The sequence below is a fragment of the Pelophylax lessonae genome (assembly GCF_965119305.1).
Source record: "Pelophylax lessonae genome assembly, chromosome: 5".
Lineage (NCBI taxonomy): Eukaryota > Metazoa > Chordata > Amphibia > Anura > Ranidae > Pelophylax > Pelophylax lessonae.
This window is the reverse complement of record NC_138772.1, coordinates 347253763-347277313: the sequence shown is the minus strand read 5'-3', so window position 1 is coordinate 347277313 and position 23551 is coordinate 347253763. Positions and strand designations below refer to the sequence as shown.

At 42.3% G+C, this 23551-nt stretch overlaps 1 protein-coding gene across 1 annotated transcript in view; it reads right to left on the bottom strand.

Moving 5' to 3' along the window:
• CDKAL1 (CDKAL1 threonylcarbamoyladenosine tRNA methylthiotransferase) overlaps positions 1 to 23551 on the bottom strand; it is a 1263425-nt gene that overhangs the window by 492309 nt on the left and 747565 nt on the right. The window contains exon 10 of the mRNA XM_082258657.1: positions 1848 to 1993. Within this exon, the coding sequence (XP_082114783.1) occupies positions 1848 to 1993 (146 nt within the window). The remainder of the gene's footprint in view (positions 1 to 1847; positions 1994 to 23551) is intronic.

Below are 23551 nucleotides of genomic sequence, written 5' to 3'. Positions count from 1 at the left end.
TATTTTTTATTATATAATATTTGCATATATGTTCACTCATATCACTATTTTGGTTTGGATATTTTGGGTGCTACACTTTATATCCATATGCTTTTTAGGTTTTCTACACTACCTTTCATGTTAGCTGCCTTTGATACTATTTAACAGCGCATACTTTTTCACATTATCACATTTATTTTGCACATGATTAGGTATTATTTGCAAAGTGAAGCTTTACCTCATTTATTAAGCTCTGGAGCAACTTCTTATTTTCTGTTCGTAAATCAACCCATAAGTGTCCATCATGCAAGGAGACAGGTACGAAGGACTAGGGAATGATAAAGATCATCAACAGCCACCCTCTGCCTATTAATGAAATATTGTTTTATCACACAGTCTGAGGAATCTGAGTCTAGCAGTGCATAGGCATTAATGGCACTGGTGCAGTAGGAGCTGGCACACAAGCTGTAAGTTAAAGCCGGCCATGAACAGAGAGGTTTTCTTTCCTACAACCATGGGTTGTAGGAAAGAAAATTACTGGATTTCCCCATCAAAACAGTCAGTGTTGATGGGGGGAATCCCTCCCGCAGAGCCATTGTAATCTGCAGGTGGCAAGTGAGGGACAGGGTAAGCCGCCCTCGCCAGGAGACCACAGTGATTACTACTAGTGGTTTTAACAGCCGATAGCAATAATTGCATGCAAAATCCCACAGGCTGGTTGTACCCAAGTTAATCGATCAACTTGGGTACATTCAGCCTGCCCATACATGTTTCGAATCTCGGCCGGTTCCTGCTGAACTGGCCAAGATTTGAACCGCCTTTGGCCCGCTTAAGATTTTTTTTTTGTGGGAAACTCATCTCCTTTAGGGTAGTACTGTCTTAATCTTTGTACTTTTCTTAGGCAAAATATCAGAGCAGAACAATTACAAATGACAAGAAAAGAATGGACATCTCTGCCATTAGCAAAGTATGTCTTTCCCTTCAGTAAAGGTATTGAGGAATCCCACAAACTTGAATATGAAGGATGGAAAGATGAGAACATGAAATTCTATGCCTGTTTTACCAATAATAAAAAGTAATAAGTGTAAAAAAAAAAAAAAAAAGTCCACCAAGGCGTACACTTGTGGATTCCAAAATGATAAAGGAAGAACAATGTTTAATTTCCTGTTAAATAACCGACTCATGATATTTAACACTAAGAAAGTATCTGTCTAAAGTGAACTCAAACAATGTTATTTCCAAAATTTCATTTAGAAAAATCTAAGTTTAGTCAAACATGGCTAAGATAAAGTCACATAGTAATTGTATTAGCACATGTTTAGCCCTCAGAGATGTACAAGAAAAGCACTGTAGACCTCAGAACACTGACATATCAGTCATGTAGATGCAGACGGAGCTGAGAAATGACAGCTCATAAAGTGATGTGTTTATTAGATTGCTATATCTGTCACCTCTCCAGCTCTGGGGACCAAGCTTCTCCTAGGAACACTGTGCAAAACTGCCACAGCTCTATCAAACTCTTACTCTTCCAGTACTCTTTAGCAAAGCTTTTTTTTTTTCTTTTTTTAAATTTCTTCAAGAACACAGGTTAGGAGTCTACCTGCGCATATCTTTATCCACATTCTCTCATCCTGTGTTATGAGAACAAGTCAAATAAAAATGACAATTTTAAACAATAAAACATATCCATCCCAGGGATGAAAGTTGTTCTGAAGAATGTGAAAACCGCATGAATGCTTTGTTCCCAAGAATTTAGGAACCTTGAAGCTTTTTCTTTTTCTTCCAGTGCAGTGATAGGAATATGTTACCTTTTAGATGTTGCCGGAAGAAAGCACTGCTAATCTCACTCTGCACACAAGTAAACATACCTCTCCTTTAAGAAATCCACAACTCTTTTGAAGTCTGCTATGCAGTATTCTCTCTTCATATCCATAAGCACGCTGTCTGAAGCAGACTGTACTGGGATGTGCAGAAACGCGTACACACGGGGATGGTTCAATATCTTTGCCATTTCCTGGAAAGAGAGAAAGTGTACTGTTATTAACAAAGAGCATGAAATAAAAAATAAACAACTGGTACGCAAAATGCCCAGCACAAAATCAATAAGTTCGCTTAATTTACCCTTTATTTGTTCTAAAAAAGGATATGTTTAACTTGCCACTATTATGTAAATGACAACACCATAGGGTGAACATAAAATAATGCAAAGTGCAAATTGACATCAGTTAATCATTTTTCAGAGACTCAAATCATCATAAAAAAAAAAAAAAATGTGTTTCTCTGGTTGCTATGTGTCGACCTGCTGCAGCTGTGAATTATACAGTGACGTTTAGACCTAATCATGATCTCAGAGTCACTACCATAATAGGTAGGGAAATAATGGGATTTCTGACTTAACATAAATACCATTTCTCTGCGTTCATTGACCAACACAGCTCCTTAGGATTCTTGGCCATTGGGTTATACTGCCCCCTACAGAAGTAGGACACTAGACAAAAAAAAAGATAACTTTACTAAGCCTATGGTAGAGCTGCACGATTCTGGATAAAATGAGAATCACATTTTTTTTGCTTAGAATAAAGATCATAATGCTCGCACATTTCTCGTCATAACATTTTTCACAAACAAAAAAATTAAGCTAAGTTTACGGTTTTGTTTTTTTTTTTTTTTTAATTCATTAAAGTGTATATTTTCCCAAATAATTGTGTTTGAAAGACTGCTAGCAAAAAATACAAATTTTAACTTGTAAGCAAGAAGTGTTAGAAAAATGCTTAGTCTTTAAGTGATTAAACTGCCCTCACTTAGAGCCGGTTCACACTGGGGCGACTCAAAGTCTCCCCGACTTTGAGCCGCCCCGTGCAGCACGACTTCATCGCAGCTTGCAAACAACTTCTATAATAGAAGTCAATGCAAGCCGCTCCGAAGTCGCCTCAAAGTAGTGCAGGAACCTTTTTCTAAGTCGGAGCGACTTGAGTCACTCTGATTATAACGGTTCCATTGCACAGAATGGAGCACGACTTGTCAGGCGACCAAGTCGCCTGACAAGTCGTGGCAGTGTGAACCGGGTCTTACAGACGGAAGTTCATTCCTTTGATCTAAAAGAACAAAATGATAAGTGTAAACACAATGTTTTAGACTCAGTCCACACTGCAGCGACTTGTCAGCCTGACAAGTCGCACTCCCTCGCGGTCCATTGACCGCTACAGGACCCGTTCTAATAGGAGCGACACAAGTCGCTTCGACTTAGAAAAAGGGTCCTGTACTACTTCGGGGTGACCTTGGAGCGACTTGCATAGACTTCCATTATGTGAAGTCCCTGCAAGTCGCTCCAAAGTCGTGGTGCATGGCAATGCACAAGTCGCCCCCGGAGTAGTACAGAGTCGTGTCGCCTTAGTGTGACAATGTATCTCCCAGCCTTGGCAATGTTGATAAACATTTGTGTAGGCTCTTTTTTTTATGTGACAGCTGAGAGTGAGCAGAGAACAGCTCTGAATGAATCTCGGAAAAGCCGTTTTAAGATCATGAGGGAGGGTGAATCATGATTTTTTAATGGCCAGCCTAAGGCACACCTGTGCAATAATCATGCTGTCTAATCAGCATCTTGATATGCCACACCTGTGAGGGGAATGGATTATCTCGGCAAAGGAGAAGTGCTCACTAACACAGATTTAGGCAGATTTGTGAATATTTGAGAGAAATAGGTCTTTTGTGTACATACAAAAAGTCTTAGGATCTTTGAGTTCAGCTCATGAAAAATGGGAGCAAAAACAAAAGTGTTGTGTTTATAATTTTGTTTAGTGTAAATTTGTAAAGTGAACCTGTGCCCATAGTTTCCATATTCTTGAGTAAAAGCGCTTTAAACACTTATTGACCTCAAAGTGACATCTTAATCCTCAAAGAGCACAGCGGACATTGAAGTTGGGGTTCAGTAGGCAGCTGATGTTTAAAATATAAAAACTGGACAACAGAGTGCCACATCCTAGTAGTGAGAACTATTTCGTGGGATTTTTGAGGCACAATTTGTGACAATAATTAAAATCCTTTTTTATACAAAACCGATAAAATAAATGATTGTCAAACACAGTTAAAAAATGTAGTCTGTTCCATCAATACATTTGTGTACTACCATCTTTACCTGGTCTTCCTTACGGGTTGGTGGGTTCCAGGCCTTTGATTGGAGAGCCGCTATGACGCCACTCCCACCCATTGCTGTCCTTTGTGACAGCAATAGGCACATGACAGGTACTCTTTATAGAGGGATCTGAGGTCAAAAGGACCCCAAATACCTCCTCTGCACTTAAAGAGAAGCTCCAGGCTCCTTCAGAAATAATTCAAAGTCAACAGGTATAAATGCTGTAGCTGCTGACTTTTAATAAAAAGGTCACTTACCTGTCCACAAATCCAACGGTGTCTTTACCTGGGCCAATTTTCCCATCAGCTTTCGGGTGCTGCCAGCGCGGGTAAGGAAACTGGCATTGAAGCCGGTTCCCTTACTGCACTATGGGAATGACCCTGTGGTGAGTCAAGGAAGAGGGGGCCAAACTTCTGGATGACTTTGCTTTGCTGTCAAAACCAGGTACCTGCTCTCCTTTTCCCCCAGAAAGGTGCCAAGTTTGTCAGCCCAGGGGCAAATAAGCAAAGCTTCCCCTTTTTGTTGAGCTCCACTTTAAGAGTATTCAAATCACCAAGATCAGCATTTTTTAGTGCTTTTATTCTTTTGAAAATGGTACGGATGACATCCAGGTAAACCCAAAGTGCTGTCAGTAGATCACTTCCTGGTTACCTTTACGGAGACCCAATGAAAGCCTTTGTTAAGGTGTCTGGGCAGCCAGCAGACATGTTGGCTGGTTGCTCGGGTCCCTGGGTAGCTAGTAGCCACTCTGAATGCTCTTCCAAGCGAGCCGACCATTGGGTCTAGAAAACGGTACCAGGATGATGCTTCCAAATCAAAATACTTGAAATCAAGCTATGTACCGGTACGTCGACTGGCAGCAAGTGGTTAAAATAAAAAAAAGCACCTGCTGTTTGTTTACATTAAAAGGGTGGCAGGCTGCCAAGTCCCTGCTGCCAGAGCCAAAAAAGTAAGGTGGATGGTATATCTGTGCCTTGTTTTGTTAAGGCCTCAATCGCACTAGCAAACTTATTTGTACATCCATTTAAAGGGCCATCTTTGTCCCTATTGAATGCACAGGTGTCTTGTGCATCTATGTGCAGTTAGTCACAATAATGCCTATTGGGATGCAGCAGCCGCACAGGCACAGCTTCTGCGCCCAATTTGACAGCCGTGTAGGTGCGGACAAGTCTGCCTTCAGGAAACTGCATATTGATGTTACAAATTTAAGAAATTAATTAGTCAAAATATTTTCCTTTCAGACATGTTCTTCTCTCTTGGGACTCTCTCATGTTATAACTCACATCATCTGTCTTTCCTGGACTACTGAGAACCACATACCTTACGGAGAAATCTCTTTAGTAAAACAAAGCTATTGTCACATATTTTGTCATCCTTGCAGCACTGCCAGAAAAGTGACTTTGTTTGGATAACTCACACAACATATGTGTTTCTGGAAGCAGTAGTGCAGAAATAAATACAATAGTATAGTTCAGATTAACCAGTTGCCGACCACCCAATAGCAATTGTACTGCTACAGGGTGGCTGTGCAGGATCATGTGCATCATGTGGCTGTGCAGGATCATGTGCATCATATGGCTGTGCAGGATCATGTGCATCATGTGGCTGTGCAGGATTATGTGCATCATGTGGCTGTGCAGGATCATACACCTGATCCTCTTGTAATTCCTGGTAGCGGGCGCGAGTGCACGGCGTCTCGCTCCCGCTGTGATTTTACACAGCAGGAGCTTATTAGTGGGTCCTGTGGACTCTGTCTGCCGGCACCCGCTGATTGTAAGGTACACAGTCTTCTTATGTAAAGAAGGCGTAGCTCCTGTGTTCCTGCAAAGGACCAAAGATCCCAGCAAGGAACTAGGTCCTTACTCCTGACTAGGCAGATTAAAACTGACATCCTATGCAGGAAGAGAGAGGGTGTACCCTCCAGGACTGCCCATAGGTGTAGCCAGAACTTTTTTCTGCCTAGTGCCCTACTCCTGTAGGGGGCAGTATTACCCTACTGATATGAATCAGAGAACTGCATCCGTCAATGAACGATAGAGAAATTATGTTTCTGGGGTTTGATCAGTACACATTCTGTGTACAGAACAGCTCCAGGTAGCCATATTGCATTGCAAGTGCTGAAAATACAACAGCTGCAGATATTTTTAATAACATTCAATTACAATCTTTGTGTCACAATTGTATACGCTATATTGTTTTTTTCTTTATTTGCCATTTTTTTCCCCCACAAAAGTGTAGTTACCCTTTAAAGGATAAGTTCATCTTTGTAAAAAAAGAATAAATGCACATTGTTTTGCAGGTAAAACAAAAAAGAAAAAAAAAAGTGCCCCTATTTATTTCTTTTACTAGGAGCCTGCAAAGCAGCAGATCAGTAGATAACGTTTGCAATCTCAGGCTTCTGCAGATTGTCAGCTCGTACCTCGTATGGTCAGTTACACACTAACAGGAAGCATCAATGAGCTACATAGAGTGCTCAACAGCACCCTGGTAGTCCATTGAGAACTACAAGCCGTCGGCTGCAAAGACTGTCAGTACTTGTAGTTCTCTCATTCAGAGAACTCTGAGAATGAATGACGAGGCCAGGGGGCAGAGCCCCACACGGCAGCAGTTTTTTTAAAGTTGTAACATTGGATGTGTGGAGAAGATTCATGGCCTGGTGTCACAAGGGGGGATCAGGGGGTATAGGGTTGCTACTGGAACATAGCATGTTACACCATGATTGTGGGTGTAACATTTCACAAAAAGTGAACTTATCCATTAACCTCTTGCCGACCACCGCACGACTATATACTGTGGCCGCCGCACGACTATATACTGCGGCGGTCAGCCCCTCCTGGGCCCCCGTTCGTTACGACATCCCCGCGCGAGTGGCCGGCGGCTCCGATGTCCACCGGCCACTCGCGATCTCCCGCTGGAGAGGGAGAAAGGCAGACCGCTGATGTAAACACAGCCGTCTGTCATTCTCCCTGATGTAACTGCAGAGACTATACGATCCTGCTATGTAGGATCATATGTCTCTGTGGTTACATCACAAGCCATGCCCCCCACAGTTCGAATCACGACCCTAGGGATACATTTAACCCACTGATCACCAATAGAGTTAACCCCTGCCCTGCCAGTGTAATTTTTATAGTAACAGTGCATATTTATAGCACTGATTACTGTAGTAATGTCACTGGTACCCCCAAAAGTGTCAAAAATGTCAGTCAAGGGTCCGATCTGTCCGCCGCAATGTCGCAGTCCCGCAAAAAAAAAAAAAAACAGATCGCTGCCGTTACTAGTTAAAAAAAACCAAAACAATAAAAATTACAAATTTTTCCCGTAGTTAGTAAACGCAATAACTTTGGCGACAACCAATCAAAATATGCTTATTGCGATTTGTTTTACCAAAAATATGTAGCAGAAAACAAATTGGCCTAAAATGTTAAAACATTTTGATTTTTACATTTTTTTTTGGGGGGGGGGGGAATTTTATATAAAAAAATTGAAAAATATTGTTATTTTTTCAAAATTGTCACTCTTTTTTTGTTTATAGCGCAAAAGTAAAAATCGCACAGGTGATCAAATACCACCAAAAGAAAGCTCTGTTTGTGGGAAAAAAGGACGTCAATTCCATTTGGGTACAGTGTCGCACGACCGCGCAATTGTCCATTAAAGTCACGCAGTGCCGAATCGCAAAATAGGCCCTGGTCTTTGAGCAGCCAAATCCTTCAGGGCTTAAGTCGTTAAGGGCTAACCCAAAAATTTTATAAGATTTCATGGTTTGTTCGTTGATGGATGTTCTATAGTAACATCCATATGTTATCTATGTACTCTATTGGCTCAAGTGATGGGAACCTTCAAAGTAATTTAACAGAGATGTAGAATCTCAACTGTGTTTCTGTACATGTAACAAACCAATACATTCTGTGTCTGGTTTCCGAGGTAAAGGACTGTACATGTTTGTACCCAGCTGTGCTTTGTATTAAAAGATTATCAAAAGTTGGCCCTTACCCATGAGGCTGCATGTATATGGAAAATAAAAATCAAATCTAAAGATCCTAATGCATAGCCTCACAGGAATAGGAATTGTCTTAAAGAGCTTGTAAACCCAAATTATTATTATTTTTTCAACCTGAAAGAGAAACCCATAATGAGCTAGTATGCATCACATACTAGCTCATTATGAAATACTTACCTTAGAACGAGCCCCCGCCGTGCCGCCCGCTTACCTTTATGACGGGTGACATGTTCAGTCGCCCGTCTTCTGGGATCGCGGCATCCGGCCATCTGATTGGCCGGAGCCACGGTGACGTCACTCACGCGCGCGTGAGCCGACGGTCACGGCACGGGGCTCTGAAGGAACGGCACCAGCAGCCGTTCCTTTAGAGCGCATGCGCCAGTGATGTCACTGGCTGCATGTAAGGTAAATATCTCCTAAACAGTACATGTCTAGGAGATATTTACAGTACCTATAGGTAAGCCTCATCATAGGCTTACCTATAGGTACAACTTGCAGAGGAGGGTTTACTTCCTCTTTAAAAGAAAATATCTCTATTTTTAGGTGCCTCAAAGCAGATATGGGTTAAAAACACTTAACTCAAACACTGTTTCCCCAAAACACTTCAGGCTGTTTAAAAATCAGCAGAGAGCCAGCCAATATTGGGCCTCACCTCTTGGCCATAAACCATGTCTCCTAGTTATGAACCATGTCTCCAGTTGATAATCTTGGCTTTAGGCAAATCTATTGTATGCATCACTGCTGCTGTATCCTCCTCAGCTTTTAAAATTTAATGACTCTGTGTGCATTAGAAAATTTGTTTGAAGCAAATGCAGACAGTCAGGTAACCAATACCTAAGACAACTGATTTATTAAACAGTCTAAAGTCTCAAAAGCACATCAATCAAGTATTAAATACATTTTATTATTATAGCCTTTCAGGTCTGAGCAAATACATAGGATATTATTACTACTTTTTTTTTTTCTTTTTAATACACAACCTGGACATATTTTATGTTTTTGAACTGTGTCCAAATCAAACTGAAGTCATATGTTTACTTAAATGTCTCATTACCTTACAGGAAGACCAGTCATAGGAGAAGAACAAAGGCTGCCAGCACTGATCTATCCTTCTGATAATGCTAGTTGTCTGGCTGTCATGCAAACACCCTGGATTCATTTTTATTTTTTCCAAATTGCTGATCAGAAGTAGTATGTAGAGCTAACATTTTTTTTAATTTCACTTGCTGAGTGCTTGTATCAGACAACTAACTTACTGGAGATAAGGTCAGTGGTTTTGTTTAAAGTTGATTTACATGTGTTCATTATATTAATAAAGATAAACACTTAAAGCGGAGTTCCACCCAAAAGTGGAACTTCCGCATTAGGTATTCTAACCCCCTGACATGCCACATTTGGCATGTCATTTTTTTCTTGGGGGGGAGCGGGTACCTAGTTTTGACAGGTACCCGCTGCCACTTCCGCTCGGAGCGCCGCGGCGCTCTGAGCGGAAGTTCTCCTCTCCCCCTCCCTCCCTGCAATCTTCTGGGACATGTCAGAGGTCCCAGAAGATTGCCGGCCAATCAAGACGCGCATGCGCAGTGGGTACCCGGCTGTGAAGCCGCAAACTGTCACAGCCGGATGCCCACAGCAGTGATGCCGGCGCCGAGGGAGAGGATCGAGGCTTCGGGCGGCCGCATCGCTGGACCGTTGGACAAGTGAGTGAAATGGCTGGAACTCCACTTTAAGTATAATCCCATTAAGTTGAGGCAATAGGGCCAGATTTTCTTTTGTATCCCCCTTATTCTTTTCCACCTGCAATTGACTTCAAGCAAGGGGCTACATCTCCTAACCATTTTTTACATCACCAGCTAGATCTGTGATTAAAGCCTCACCTGCCATTTTTCCCATGGCCTTTCTTGTTATATTGTTCCAGTCATTGCCAATGGTTATAACGTTTTAGGACCAACGTGAATAGGACTGTAATATCTAATTGGTTATTTACTTAATGATACCTGCTTCAAAAGTCTTAGGCTGCACCAGTGAGTAGAGCATATCATGTTTTAGCACTATTGCCATTTTTCTGTATAAAAACCATCTATACTGACTGTAATTTAGGTCAAAACTTATGAATACTGGTTGCATAGTTTTCCTGCCTGTTCAATAAAAAAAAAAGTGAAAGATGAGGCAATAGGCTGAAATCCATCAAATCCAGCGGGGTCGATTTCAGGGACACAGCTCAGTACATACTTTGGGCTTATTTTAAACCAATCATGGGGATTATCCAGGTGTGCTTAGCCACATTCAGTACATTAAATATACATGATGGCTCAGGCATTGAGAATATTGAAAAGCATTTACAAGAGTTTACAAGCCTTCATCTTAAGATTTACCTTGAAGGACAGGAGTATACTTAAGTATCCTGATTTTGATGAGACTTTTCTGAGAACATATCTGTGAAATTTCAGTAGATTGGAGTTGCATGTTGTTTGGAGTAGGGAAATGTTTAAAAACCATCATTTTTATTATTATTATTATTATTATTATTATTATTTTTTAGCAATCTGCGTCCTTTTGAAAAGAACTACTGTTATCCTCAAGTACCACAGACAGAACATGAAGGGAAACAATGAAAATCCCCTCTTAGAGTTGTTAACCACTTCCATACAGAGCAGTTAGACCCCCTTCCTGCCCAGACCAATTTTCAGCTTTCAGCACTCTCACACTTTGAACGACAATTGCTTAGTCATGCTACACTGTAACCAAACAAAATGTTTATCATTTTTTTTCACACAAATAGAGCTTTCTTTTGGTGGTATTTGATCACAACTGTTTTTTTTTTTTTTTTTTTTTTTCGTGATACAAGCAAAAGAAAAACAAAAATTTTGAAAAAAATATTTTTTTTAGTTTCGATTATAAAATTTTGCAAAAAATTTATTTTTCTTCATACATTTGGGCCAAAATTTATACTGCTACATATCTCTGGTAAAATTAACCCAAATTAGTGTATATTATTTAGTCTGTGTGAAAGTTATTGAGTCTAGAAGATATGGTACCAATTACTGAAAATTGATCACAACAGATGTAATGACGGCCTATCTCCATTCTTGAGGCCCTGAAATGTCAGGACAGTACAAATACCCCCCAAATGAACCCTTTTTGTAAAGTAGACAGTCCAAGGTATTTAGTAGGAGGCATGGTGAGTTTTTTGAAGTTATAATTTTTCCCACAATTCTTGGGAAAATGAAGAAAAACATTTTTTTTTCTTTTTTTTCCCACAGAGTTGTCAATTTATAAGCTATTTCTAACACATAGCAAGTACACAGCAAAAATGACACCACAAAATACATTCTGCTACTCCCCCTGAGTATGGCGATAACACATGTGTGAGACTTTTACACAGCCTGACGACATAAAGAGACTCCACATCCAAGTAGCAGGCGTTCTAGGAGCATAAATCACACACATCATTTTCAGACTACCTATCACACTTCTGAAGGCCCTAGAGCACCAAGACAAATGGAAACGCCCACAAAATGACCCCATTTTGGAAAGCAAACACTCAAACGTATATATTCTATGAGGCATTATGGGTCTTTTGAACGCGTCATTTTTTTCCACAAGTTTTTGGAAAATGTGGGAAAAAAATTAAAACCTTTTTTTTTTTACACAAAGTTGTCAATTTATAGGATATTCCTAACACATAGCATGTACACAGCAAAAATGCCACCCCAAAATACATTCTGCCACTCCTCCTGAGTATGGCAATACCACGTGTGAGACTTTTTTACAGCCTAGCCATATAGAGGGGCCCAACATCCAAGGAGCACCATCATGCATCCTAGCCACTTGCCTAGGCTTATTTTTGACATTTGGAGTTTACAAGCTAAAATCAGTTGTTTTTGCTAGAAAACTATTTAGAACCCCCAAACATTATACATTTTTTTTAGCAGAGACCCTAGAGAATAAAATGGAGATTATTGCAATATTCTTTATCACACCGTATTTGCGCAGCGGTCTTCCAAACGCAATTTTTTTTTTAAAAATGCACTTTTTTAAATTAAAAAAAAAAGAAACCATATTCCATATTGTTAAAGATAATGTTACGCCGAGTAAATAGATACCCAACATGTCATGCTTCAAAATTGCACACGCTCACTGAATGGCGACAAACTTTGATACTTAAGAATCCCCATAGGCGACATTTTAAAAATTTCTACAGGTTGCTATCTTGGAGTTACAGAGGAGGTCTAGGGCTCAAATTATTGCTCTTGCTCTAACGATCGCGGTGATAACTCACGTGTGGTTTAAACACCATTTACATATGTGGGCGGGGTTTCCGTATGTGCTCGCTTCTGCGCGCAAGCTAACGGGGACAGGGCGCTTTAATTTTTTTTTTTTTTATTACTATTTATTTTATTTATTTTTACACAGTTTAAAAAAAAAAATGATCATTTTTATTTCTATTACATGGAATGCAAACATTCCTTGTAATAGAAATAGGCACAACAGGACCTATTTTTTGTAAGAACTGGGGTCAAAAAGTCCTCAGATCTCACAAGCACACTAAAAGATAGAAAAAAAAAAATTCCTGACAACCTATCACATTGTTGAAGGCCCCTAACACATAGCATAATACATAATAAAATACATTATGCTGAGCAAAGGATAAACAAAAAAATACCTGTGGTTTTAGCAGTGCAGTGGTCCAGGCAGCAGGCAGGAACGTAGACAGCAACAGTGAAAGGATTGTCCAGGCAGCAGGCAGGAATACTGTCCATAGTCAGTACAGGCAGAGATATTGTCAGCACAGCCAAAGCATTGGTCCAGGTAGTAGGCAGGGATATGGTCAGCAGCAGAAAAAGGATTGTCCATGCAGCAGGCAGGAATACTGTCCATAATTAGTACAGGGAGCAGTTAGAGATATGGTCAGTACAGCCCAAGTATTGGTCCAGGCAACAGGCACATGTTCCATAAAAAGTCCTGGGTCAGTGCAGGCAGGGATATGATCAGCACAGCCAAAGTATTGGTCCAGACAGCAGGCAGGACCATCAAGCTTAGGGCCTCAGTCAGGAAAGAATGGGGACAGGGGTAGAGGCTTCTCCCACCCAAATCGCTTTGAAGCCTCCGGACTCCAGACCCTGTTCCGAGATTACAAACTCAAACTGGTTTTCTCATATCAGAACACTATATTCTGAAGCCCCTCACAAAAGTAAGACCCCTGTGTCATTTTAAATCCCACTACTACAGCAGCAGGGCGAAGGATCAGTCTAAGAGGCAGGCAAAAAACATGGTCGTAACAGGCCAAGGTCAGTGCAGGTAAAAGGCAGAAATAGACGGTAGGCTAAGGCATAATCGATAAACAGTCCAGGGTCAGTTCACTTAAAAGGCAGAAATATGGCGGATAAACAATGCAGACAGCAGGCAGAGGCATAGTCGATATACAGGCCAGGGTCGGTTCACAAGGAAGGCAGTGATATGGTGGGTTGAGGCAGCAGGAAAATTTTCAGCACAAAAATTGAAAAAAGGGAAAATGGCAGTCTGATTGAAATATGGGCTAAAAGTTTAGGGCAGTGTGATAGATTTTTGAAGCATTCTCCAATGCATAGGCCAGGTTGGGAGGGACAATCTGTACAATGAAAACTGGTGTCTTTCCTAATTCCTCTTTTGCTACACACACAACACTTTTTTTGGCGTCTTCTTCCGGTTTCTGATGGTGGGATATGGAAAAGGAAAAGGCACTCATGAAGTCTGCTGACACAATCTGAACGAATGATTTCTGGGGGGGGATCCTTGCTGGTAAATCAGGGCAGTGGCAATATCTTCAATAAACTGGAGGAAGGGTATTGGTGTTTTTGTGGACTTTTTATAGGTGACATATGCGTTGTACATGGCCAAATGGAAAAAGTACACTGCAACTTTTTGTACCAAAAGAGGGTCTTTCGTGTCGGGAGATAGGGCTGCAGCATTTGATCGTTTAAATCCACCCCCACCCCCATGTACTTATTGTACTTGTGGATACAAGCAGGCTTTCGAATGGAACTTCGAACGGGACCGCGTCGTCTTCAAATTTCCACTGAGGTGTCATCGTGGATGGTGGACATGATGTAAACGTCCTTACTATCCTTCCACTTCAAAGCCATTACTTCCTCGTTCCTTAGGCTTGCGGATTCCCGGATTTGTAATGGAGTGGTGACAAGACTCTGCGGGAAGCCCTTCCGTTTTTTTCTTACTGTACCGCAGGCCAAGGTTTTCTTCAGGTACAGGTGGCGGAAAAGGGGCAAACTGGTATAATAGATGTCCATATAAATATGGCACCCCTTTTGCAACAGTGGGAAGGCTAGGCAGGGCCGGTGCTAGACTGTTTTACGCCCTAGGCAAGATCAGCTACTTGTGCCCCCCCCCCGCTATGTCACACCCAGAGACCCTGATATTTGTCAATGTCACATCCTGGGCCCACAATATTCCTCCATATACTGCTGTCATACCCACTGACCCTGATGTTCCTCCATGTCATAGCCAGGGACCCCTGTGTTCCTCCATGTCATGCTGTCATACCCAGTGATCCCAATGTTCCTCTATGTCACATCGGGGGTCCCTGATGTTCCTCCATGTCATACCCGGAGACCTCAATGTTTTTCCATGTCACACCTGGGGACCCTGATGTTCCTCCATGTCACACCTGGGGACCTCAATCCCCCATGGCACACCCAGGGATCCCAATTCCTCATGGCACACCTGGTGACCACAAACCCCTATAACACTTGTGACCCCCCTCTTCCCCATGGCACACCTGGTGACCCCAATTCTCTTTCACACCAGGGATCCTCCATGTAACACCCAGGGACCCTGATCCCCTGTTCTGGGGACACTCACTGTACAGTATGAAGAGAGTGGCCCACACTCTGCCCTCCTTCACAGTGATCCTGCTTATTCCTTCTCCCAGGACGCTCCTCTCCTGGACCACGGTGCTCACCACAGCTCCAACTGACTCCTGGTGGAGGGAGAAGCAGCAGTCCGAGAGCTCCGCGTGTCCATCACCAACATCCTCAGACCATTCCGGTGCCTCGTCGCTTCTGCTCCAGTAAAGGTGCCGCCCTCCAGTGTCGAGCTCTGGCTCAGGTTCAGCTCTCCTCTGCTCCCTGCGTAATACCGACCCAAGGAAATGAATGGCTGCCCACCAGCTCAGTGTAGAGAGTCACTTCCAGCCCATGGTTTAGGCTGCTCAGCTCCAGACGAAGAGGATCATCATGCAGGTAGCACTCTGGTGGGCTCTTTCCTGCCCCTTGGGGCTCCCCCAACAATGGTGGAAAGCCAGGGCCTGGTAGTTCTGCCACTGCCCCAGACACCTGGCATCTTCCTCTGCCCCTACTTCCTCCCCCACTGCCGCCCCTCCCCTCAGCTCACAAGGATCATTCATGACAGAGAGTGCTGACTCATGGCTGCGCCCCTAGGTGGCAATGCGCCCTAGGCGGCTGCCTAGTTTGCCTAGTGGAAGCACCGGCCCTGAGGCTAGGTCCCAGACAATCTTCCCACTTATTCCCATGTACGTTGGGCACTCAGGGGGCTGGAGCTCGGAGTCTCTGCCTTTGTACACGCGAAAGGCGTACACGTACATGTACTGCTTAAATCCAAGCCGGCCTGTGAAATGGACCAGTGATTCGTTCACAGCGATCTTTTGGTCAGGGACATAAACTTCGGGGAACCGTCCAGAAAAGAAATCAATTAGGGGGCGAATTTTGTAGAGTTTATCAAAATTGGGATCATCCCGGGGAGGGCACTGGTAATTATTAAAATGCAGGAAGCATATAATATAGTGGGACCTGGACATGACTGATGAATAAAGTGGCATATGGTGGATGGGTTTGGTGGACCAATAAGAATGCAGCTCGTTTTTTTTTGTAACCCCCATATTGATGGTAAGGCCCAAACACACTTTGAACTCTTCTACTGTTAGGGGTCTCCATTCAAAAGGACGGGCATGATATGTGGTGGGGTTGTTCTCTATGAACTGTTGGGCAAAAATATTTGTTTGGTCCACGATGCTTTGAAGGAACTCCATAGGGAAAAATAAATTTAAAAAAATCAATCCGAACAAAATTTTGGGTGTTGACCTGTGTTACCAAAAATATATATGAGAGTTAATCTATCTCAGACAATATTTGGGTTAATAATGAGAGTTCTATGACTGTGTGAAAACTTTAACACAACAATTATTTATTTGTATAAGGTATGCAAAGCCTACGTAATTTACAACAATCCAACTATTGTACATACTACAAAATGTATAATTTTCCTAGTTTAATTGAACAAATACAATGCCTAGAGTATAGACTCATATACACACACTATGACCGACACAAGTAAAAAATACAATGTACCCTTAATCCTTACTCCATAATTACCTCTAGTGATGGCTCACGCTCTCCCATGCCAAAGAGGAAGTCACCCTGTCTCACCGAACCTAATATAGACCCATATCCCATAGCCTTGTATAGGGCCATTCTCATTGGTTCAGCTATCTTGCTTTGTCACTTCCTGTGGGCGTATCTCTTCCCAGATTGGACCATTTCCCCCTCCCATAGTTACGCCTCTTTCTAACCACTCCTTTTCTGTGTGGGGGGGTGCGTTTACTCCTCACTGTGGAGTAGCTCTGAAATGGCTACTTAAGATATGCAAGATGTGTCCTGGCTCCAGAAAGTCTCACTTCCAAGATGTAATCACAGGTAATACTGTCCGTAGTTGTTTATATGTAAACAGCAGTTGCCTGCATTTTAAATGGACTGGTTAAACCGGTTCCTTTAACTGACTGCTAAAGAAAGTCTCACAGCTTCATATAATTGACAATCCTCTCTCAACTAAATGTAAAATCCAAAACTCAATATCTTGAAAAATAAATATTTACATCCATCTATTTACAATTATTATAGGAGATTTATGCATAACTCCTCATCCTCACAACACGTTAAGGTAGATTACGCCTAAACTCCATATGGCAACACCTGCAAACCTGGCTGTGCTGTGAAGGGGGGGATTGTAGCTGACCTAGAAGGCAGCCACAATGGTTTTGCCAAGGCATCCAGAAGCTGCATTTGGGCTCTGCTTCTTTGAGGCTGGTGTGAAATTCCAGTGCTTGTACTGGGCATTTCCTCCTGGGGTCCAGCGCCGTTGGCGTTTGCCGATTGGCCATTGGCGCTGCTGGTGTCTGCCTGGTTTTCAGTGCGGCGTCTTTTAGGCCGAACTTCTTCCTTCTCCGATTCAGTGCCGGATGTAAAGCCCTCAAAGGGCTCAAATTCTGAACCAAATTCAGAAAGGGTTTCGGCATCGGGAAAGTGAGAGCTCCCCGCTGCTCTCATCTGTCAGGGATAATAATTGACCTCTTTGGCAGTGAAAACCTTTTTGGACTTGGACATGGTGGCTGTATGAAGGGTGACAGGTACTCGGGTATGGAAGTGGTTAAACAAGTGTCCCCATTGGAAGTGTTCCCTTCTTTTTTGTGCCAGTGATAACTTTTGGATTTTCCCTTACTGCTAGTCTTGGGGACAAAAAGCAAAACCTGATAGAGGGTTTTAGCCCCTCCCTATTCTAGGCATAACTAAAAAAAGGATAGATAGATCACACAAATACAAAGTATGCACCCTCTTGCCTATCTGGTTTGCGTAAGCCCTTAGCCTACTTCAGCACAGACTGAACTTTTCCTCCATGCATTGGCCAATTCATAGTCTCGGTTTGTAAAGCCAGAAGTACTTGTACCCATGCTCCTTGCTTGTCCATCTCTACACTCAGTGCTCCTACAGCTATCTTCTCGGAACGAGGGCTGTGAGAGATGCACCATCATTGGTACCCTTCAGCCTGGCCCTAGCTCCATTTTGACTAACATAACCCTGCTCAATATGGGGCCTGTATAGCTTCTCACCACAATCCTTTCTGCCATGTCTTTTCAGGCTCGAGTTACCTGCACTCACACAGTGCCCAACTGGCATTTAAAAGGGAACTTTTCAGCATGTAACCAGAGGAATATTCTAACCTTGCTAGTCACCACTGTGGCATAAGTTTCTAAGGCCACCCCAAAGGCCTCTTGTGGTGGTGTCTGACTCTTTTAATCTGGGTTATACCAGCCATATTAGAATCAAGGCATTTAAGAGGCTTGTTACCTTTGTGGATATTACAGGACTCTTTATGAAGTCTTATAATAGTATAATTCCGCCTGTGTCAACCAAGCTTTGAATAAACCAAGTGTAATAGGTCAAAGAGAGCGCCAAATAAATGTATTGTTCATCTAGATACAAACTGCAGGGAAAAATACAATGTGTTTCGGGGGCCACACAAACCCCTTTAATAGGGCTGGAGGAAAAATGGTGATAAAGCAAAATTGAAAAAAAATAAATAAATAAATAAACACACACACACGTCCAAAGAGAAAAAAGGAGCCACATTTGACACTAAACACTACAGATTAAACTGTATGTATAAGCACATCATGATCATTCAAAAGTGTCCCGGCTACTCTTGAGACAAAATAAAATAAAGGTTGCTATCAAAGAACAATTACAAGGATCTCAGTGTAACAAAAAAAACAAAGATGTCTCAACTGGTGTGTGGCTGGATGCTATCTGGCCAAAAAGATACAAAGGTTAATACTGCTAGAAATGAAGTTGAAGCAAACACAGACACTTACAAAAAGTTACTATTACAAAAAAAGGGGTCGACAGAAAACCACCCCTATTCAATGAAACAAAGACATAGTAGATGAAGCAGACATACTTACAGTGGGGATCAAAAGTTTGGGCACCCCAGGTAAAAATTTGTATTAATGTGCATAAAGAAGCCAAGAAAAGATGGAAAAAATCTCCAAAAGGCATCAAATTACAAATTAGACATTCTTATGTCAACAAAAGTTAGATTTTATTTCCATCATTTACACTTTCAAAATAACAGAAAACAAAAAAATGGTGTCTGCAAAAGTTTGGGCACCCTGCAGAGTTAATATCTTGTACTGCCCCCTTTGGCAAGTATCACAGCTTGTAAACACTTTTTGTAGTCAGCCAAGAGTCTTTCAATTCTTGTTTGAGATATCTTTGCCCATTCTTCCTTACAAGTGTCTTCCAGTTCTTTGATATTTCTGGGCTGTCTGTCACGCACTGCTCTTTTAAGGTCTATCCATAGATTTTCAATTATATTGAGGTCAGGAGATTGTGAAGGCCATGGCAAAACCTTCAGTTTACGCCTCTTGATGTAATCCCCCGTGGATTTTGAGGTGTGTTTAGGATCATTATCCATTTGTAGAAGTCATCCTCTCTTTAACTTCAGCTTTTTAACAGATGGCATCAAGTTACCATCCAAAATTTGCTGAAATTTTATTGAATCAATTTTTCCTTCTACTCTTGAGATGTTCCCTGTGCCACTGGCTGCAATACAAACCCAAAGCATGATTGATCCACCCTCATGCTTAACAGTTGGACAGAGGTTCTTTTCATTAAATTCTGTGCCCCTTCTCTCCAAACGTACCTTTGCTCATTCCAGCCAAAAAGTTCAATTTTAACCTCATCGGTCCACAGAACTTGTTTCCAAAAAGCATCAGGCTTGTCTAGATGTTCATTCGCAAAGTTCAAACACTGATTTTTGTGGTGAGGACGTAGAAGAGGTTTTCTTCTGATGACTCTTCCATGAAGACCATATTTGTACAAGTATCTCTTTATAGTGGAATAGTGTACCACAACTCCAGTGTCTGCCAGATCTTTCTGGAGGGATTGTGCAGTCAAACGTGGGTTTTGAATTGTTTTCTCACAATCCTGCAAGCTGTTCTGTCTGATATTTTTCTTGGTCTTCCAGATCTTGCTTTAACTTCCACTGTTCCTGATGACTGCCATTTCTTAATTACATTCTGAACAGAGGATATTGACATCTGAAAACGCTTTGCTATCTTCTTATAGCCTTCTCCAGCTTTGTGAGCGTCAACTATTTTCAGTTTCAGTTTTCTAGACAACTGCTTAGAAGATCCCATGGTGCTCATTGTTGGGGCAAGGTCAGATGAGTCTGGGCATTTAAAACCTTCGAGTTTGACATCACCTGGTATTCCCAGACGATTGAGAACAATCCATGACACTGACAGATCTCAGCCTTGCAAAGGGGGCAGTGCATGCTATAAATTCTGCAGGGTGCCCAAACTTATGCAAACACCATTTTTTTGTTTTCTGTCATTTTGAAAGTGTCAATGAAGGAAATAAAATCTAACTTTTGTTGACATATTATAAGAATTTCTAATCTGTAATTTGATGCCTTTTGGAGATTTTTCCATCTTTCCTTGGCTTCTTTATGCACATTAATACATTTTTTTACATGGGGTGCCCAAACTTTTGATCCCCGCTGTAGGTGAAATGGCAGAAGGTTAAATGGACTCAAAGGTTGAGGGAAAAGTGAAAAGAGATGCTCAAACCAAGCTTTGAGTGTCTGGAACAAATACACTTACAAAGCTTCCATTTGAAGGTTTTCTTGACACTGACAATTTTACTTTCAATTATCTTTGAAAGGGTTCAATTTTAAATTACTTTCCCAGAAAAAGGTATAGCTTTTTGATTGGGAAACTCTCATTTTTGTCAGTTGCCACTAGCAACAAAGCACTTTCAGACAATTAGCCAAAATCATTCTTAAAGGTCTCACTACTCCAAAATTTCCCATTCATCTCTGCCTCACAGAGCTTTGGGCTAACTTCCTCAACCTTTGAAATACAAAATTCAATTTTACTCACCCTGTATTTACAAAATTGTGGAACTTCTTCCCCAAACTAATATCTTGTACCAAACTGTCCATATCTTATCCACCTTTGTCGAATACAGTCTTTTACCTCTTTCTGGCCGTATAACACATATATTCAGAGGCAAGGAAAGTGGGCTTTAACTCCTAGCCACAACACACGTGTCCATGGTGGTCTAAGGTTGTGTGCTGAGATCACGTTCACTATGTGCTCTCTGCACACAGATCAAGCTGTCATGGACAGCTCTCCATCATGACTTTTGATAAGGAGCCAGCAGGTTGGCTCCCAACGATGTAACTGCTATAAGAGCCAATCACAGGGGTCATGTGATACAGAAACCACTATGGGTCCTGTGCATTTAAGCCCACATAAAGGGCTGCCAGGATGCTGCGTTAAGGAGTTAACACTCTGATCCAGGGGATTAGTCATGTTGGTCTTTCACTCATGTTTTACTGAAATAAAGAAAGAAAAGGGTAAGGAGGGGAAAGTGCTTTCTCTAGCTGTGCCAAAAACAAAATGTTAAACTGTAGCAGGCAATGGATCAGGTCATCCATACACGGCTACAAATAGAGGCGATTCAGAACCTGTAGGCAGAATAAGGGTTCAGAGTAATATTACAGAAAAGCCCATATAAGGGGCAAATAGGTCTACAAAAAATATAACCAAAATCGAATGGACAATAAGGCAGGCAGGGGAGAGTCACCATCTTTGCACCGGAAATGGTAGCAAGGTAGCCGTGATAGGCAGGATCAAGCAGAAAGTAAAGAAAGAATTGGAGAGAAGTAGAAGGAATAGTAAGGCTATAGAGCAGGGGTGGGGAACCTATGTCCTGGGAGCCGTATGCGGCCCTGGAAGTCATTTGGTCCGGCCCCCCGTGCAGCTGAGTCTGTGTCTCTCAGCTGATCTGTCAGAACGGAGCCGATGCTTCCTGTATAGTTCCGGCTCTGTTCTGACAGTCTGAGTGAGTCACAGGTGGAGTGATATCAAATGCACTCCGCCTGTGACCAATACAGGAAACATTGCCTCTTCCTCCAGTGAGGCGCCGCTGCTAGCCAGCATTTACCGCCAGCAGCACACACATCAGTACCAGCCAGAGCCAGCAGTACCAGCCAGAGCCAGCAGTACTCACAGCAGTATAAGCCAGAGCAAGCAGTACCCACAGCAGGACCAGCCAGAGCCAGCAGTACCCACAGCAGTACCAGCCAGAGCCAGTAGTACCCACAGCAGTACCAGCAGTACCAGCCAGAACCACCAGTACCCACAGCAGTACCAGCCAGAACCACCAGTACCCACAGCAGTACCAGCCAGAGCCAGTAGTACCCACAGCCGTACCAGCCAGAGTCAGCAGTACCCACAACAGTACCAGCCAGCAGTACCTACAGCACAGTACCAGCCAGCAGTACCCACCAGCAGTACCAGCCTTAGCCAGCAGTACCCAAGGCAGTACCTACAGCACAGTACCAGCCTGAATCAGCAATACCCACAGCAGTACCAGCCTGAGCCAGCAGTACCAGCCAGCAGTACCTACAGCACAGTACAAGCCAGCGGTACCAGCCTGAGCCAGCAGTACCAGCCAGGTGTACCCACCAGCAGTACCAGCCAGCTATACCCACCAGCATTACCCACCAGCAGTTCTTTTCAAAGCTTACCACCACAAAGTCGACTGTGCTCCAGACTGACCGACGCAAACCTGGAAAACCAGTTGCGAATAGCAACATCATCAATACCAGCTAACATCACACACCTCACCAAAGAGAAGTAATTGCAGCCATCACATTAGGGGTTAATTACATTTTTGACCAAATATAACAGGCACATTTTTAAGTTGATAATTTTGTACGGCCCCCAAATGATTTTATAAATACCCAAATGGCCCTTGGCAGAAAAAAGGTTCCCCACCCCTGCTATAGAGTCACACTGCTGCGGTTGATTGCAAGTGTGGGACAGCATGTAAATCACGTCTTCCCGCATCTGCAATCGCCCACAGCCAAAATGTGCTGCTCTTTTACAGATGTGCAGAGGTGCCTTTAAATTTTCGTTTCCAACGGTTTTTATTTAGGTTTTCAACAGGGGTACAAAAGTGCATCAGGTACACAAACAACAACGGTGTATATTTGATTGCATACCAAGGTACCCATCTTCACAAAAAAATGTGAAATGCCAACATTTTTCAATGAACCCAATTTTTTTTCACTCAGATTATGAGAAACCAAAATGTAAAACAATGAAAAGATACGCACCCAAGAGCAATCATGCCCCACCAAAGATATTTATAAGATTGGGGGGGGGGGGCATTGGGGTAATACTGTGGAGTTGTTAAGGGTTAGTCAACCTCTCTACATGAGCAAAATAAGTGAAGGGCTAGTTATAACAAACTATGCCCCTTGGTACCTCAAGCCAGCAATGCACCCCTAAGTCTAAATTTGGCTCATGTTTTACATTCTATTACAACAAACGGCCAGAGGGCACAAAAAAAAAAAAAAAATAGAAAAAGAAAGAAAAAAGGAAATAGAAAGTAGACGAAAAGGGAACTAAGGAGGAAATGCACCCTGTCCAGCAGAAAGATACTACACTATGTATATCTCATAAGGTATTTAATCAAATGGTTCCCAATTTTGTCAAAGAAAGAATCTTTCTTTTCTAATGGAATCCCTATGCATTTGAAAATGCAGTGTATTTTCAGGTGCAGGAAATCACATTGGGCTGC